A 2,970-nucleotide genomic window follows, 5' to 3' on the forward strand; every position below is an offset into this window, starting at 1 on the left:
TTTGCAGCAGGTCATAACAGCAAAAGGGTGCTCTACTAAGTACTGAAGATGCTTGTCATGAAGGGGTTGAATAATTTTGAGACTGCAGTAGTCATTAAAAGTAGCATTTTGTGTTGAATTTGGATCAAAACCCTTGTAATATTAGTTTCATTGAACTACTTAAACAGTTCTTGTGTAATCTGTTTATTGCAAACAGCTGAGAAATTGTATATTTTGCCAATAAGCCTAATATGCAATGGGGGTTGAATAAATTTGATTGCAACTGTACCTGCGCCTTCCAATACTCCCCCATGGCAAAGGACATGTCAGCCATCATCAATAAACACTGGCACGTGGTGGCCACCGATCCAGTCTCGACAGGACTGATGGACAATCCACCCCGCATTGTTTTTAAAAGACCCCCTAACCTCAAAAACTTGTTAGTGAGAGCAGACTGCCCTAGTCCCCCTCCCACTCCTACGTTTCGGGGTCCTGTGCCACCCGGAAACTACAAGTGCGGCCACTGCCAACGGTGTAACTTTACCAGAAAGACTAATAGTTTCCATCATCCACGCACTGGCAAAAAGTTTTTAGTTAAAGGCATTATTTCTTGTAAAACGTCAAATGTGATATACATGTTGAAATGTCCTTGTGGCCTTGCATATATAGGTAAAACCTCGAGACCTCTCAAAAACAGAATCTCTGAACACAGACGTGCCATCAGGAACCATGATCAAAGGAGCCCTGTGGCCACTCATTTTAACCTTTTGAACCACACCGTGGCCTCCCTGAGTTACATTGGGATTGAACATGTTCAAATACCAAGGAGAGGCGGTGACCATGATAAGTCACTCTTGAGACGTGAACTATTTTGGTTTTACACCTTAGATACTATGTCGCCCAAGGGCCTTAACGAGGAGATAGACATTCGACCTTTTCTGTGATGTGATTTATTTGTGATGGTCTCTGGTAAAAGTGCTTAGTGGTTCTGCTCCTTGTTGCCATACTTTTCCTGACATTCTATATGGGTGTGTTTACAATATGTGTGGTTGTTTATTGTTGTACATAGACGGGCCCCTCTGTTAAAGCGGTTGATTTTTCTGTCATTTTTCTGTTATTCTTCTGTCATTTTTCTGTCCTTTATGGCGGCTTGACAGCCTGATGTCTGGTACAGAAGCCTGACTCTGGTATGCCTTTCAAGAGAGTTATCTTAAAATATTTTTCCAGCAGCATCCTTGTATGTGGTGTTATGTATATATTCACACTGATGCTCCAAGTAGCTTTTGTTTGTGATGTGATGTATCTCTTGGTGTACAGCACTTGTGTCCGTACACTATTGCTGTGTATGTGTGGGTCTGCTGATATGTGTTTGTTCTATTGTGCATTCACAGACAGGGGTTGTGTGTGTCTGTGTGTACACGCTGGCACATGTACTTATCATCTTGTCTTCTATTTTTTGCATGTTGATTTTTCTATGTGTTATCTATACTATGTCGGACATCTCTGACAGAAGGTCATTGTTTTTCCCCCTTTTTCTCTTGTCCTGTAACGTATCATTGCATCATGTGACCACGTCATGTGTGTATTTAAGATGGCGGCACCCTTTGTCTTAAAAAAGTCTGATGAAGAGCCTGACGCACGAAACGTTAATTACCTGAATAAATTTCGACTGAGCATTGGAGCCCTGCAGTGTGCGAGCTGTTTGATTTCTCTGTTAATTACAGCTATAATAATATTTTAATGTATTCACACATTAACATTCATTATTATTGGTATTTGTTGGCAGCCAATGTGGATTTTGTGGCAGTGTGCTACAGACTGGTAGAGCTTCAAAACTCTGGTACTTCAAGTATAAAATTAATGTTAGATGATTATTGTCATAAAGATGTCAATGAGCAATAAAATCCATCTGACAATATAATGGATAATATTAAGAAATGATACTTGAATGAACTAAAACCTTCAGATTTTCAAAACTATGTAACAGAATGTTAAAATACTTCAGAAACAAAATCTTGTAAATGAATTAAGACTCACACTGTATAGTGATGCTGACTGCATTGCTGAACTGTCCTGTTTCAGACTCACACCAGTAGACTCCACTCTGCCAGTGACTGTTCATGTTACATCTGGATCCAGTCATGGTCCCCCAGTAAGAAGAAGAAGAAGAACAGTGTCCCAGGTAGCCATCTACAGAAAACCTGCTCACTCTCCACTCAGTAGAGTTTCCCTCACAGCTCAGTGACACAGGCTCTCTGCTGAAGTGTTGAATTCTGTCAGGACTCACTGTGAGAGACGCTGCTGAATGAGAATCTAAAAAACACATAAAAAGAGACGCTGCTGAATGAGAATCTAAAAAACACATAAAAAAGCAGACAAACAAAGAATGAAAAAAATGGAGTTTAAACGTAAAGGATTACACCAATACAGGTATATAATAAAATGTAAGTACCACAGGGAACCATTACATAAAAGCAGCAACACAAAAACAGACAAATACCCCATTACACCTAAAAGCCCTGCATTGAAGGGATTGGGGGGCAGAAAGAAGGAAACAAGCAAACATAAATAGAGCGAAGTAAGAAAGTAGATCAAAATAAAAATGGAAAAAAGAACAGAGGAAAGGGAAGCTGAAGAAATGGATGGAAGGAAAGAAGAAAAAGACAGTATCTGTTTTCATAGAACGTCCTTAACGGTAAGACTAGGTCCTCGTAAAGATTAAAGTTATTCACAAATCATCGTAGAGCTTCAAAGAGCTCCTAAGATGAAAAACTGTTAGGAGTAAAGCGGAGGACTTTTAAGAGACTTAAGAGTTTCTTAATCAGAGGAGAAAATGGCAGAAACACAAAGAGGTAGGAGAAATATTCTCCAAACACTGGATGACAGTGAGTTAATGAAGTGCTACAGATTAGATTGAGCAGGAATTATGTTTGTGGTTGATCTCATTCGGGGTACGCACACATTTTCCATCCAACACATTAATGCTATAAC

The 2,970-nt window shown here is 39.6% G+C and overlaps 2 protein-coding genes across 10 annotated transcripts in view; one reads left to right on the plus strand and one right to left on the minus strand.

The window, feature by feature from the left end:
- LOC126404189 (high affinity immunoglobulin gamma Fc receptor I-like) overlaps positions 1–2,970 on the plus strand; it is a 135,071-nt gene that overhangs the window by 106,704 nt on the left and 25,397 nt on the right. The window lies entirely within an intron of this gene.
- LOC126404179 (Fc receptor-like protein 5) overlaps positions 1–2,970 on the minus strand; it is a 147,154-nt gene that overhangs the window by 44,234 nt on the left and 99,950 nt on the right. For 8 of the 9 annotated variants that reach the window (XM_050067221.1, XM_050067216.1, XM_050067219.1 and 5 more), the window contains one exon: positions 2,017–2,292. The exons of the other annotated variant lie outside the window; for it this stretch is intronic. In XM_050067221.1, the coding sequence (XP_049923178.1) occupies positions 2,017–2,292 (276 nt within the window). The remainder of the gene's footprint in view (positions 1–2,016; positions 2,293–2,970) is intronic. 9 annotated transcript variants of the gene reach the window in all.

The sequence above is a fragment of the Epinephelus moara genome, chromosome 17 (genome assembly GCF_006386435.1).
Source record: "Epinephelus moara isolate mb chromosome 17, YSFRI_EMoa_1.0, whole genome shotgun sequence".
Lineage (NCBI taxonomy): Eukaryota > Metazoa > Chordata > Actinopteri > Perciformes > Serranidae > Epinephelus > Epinephelus moara.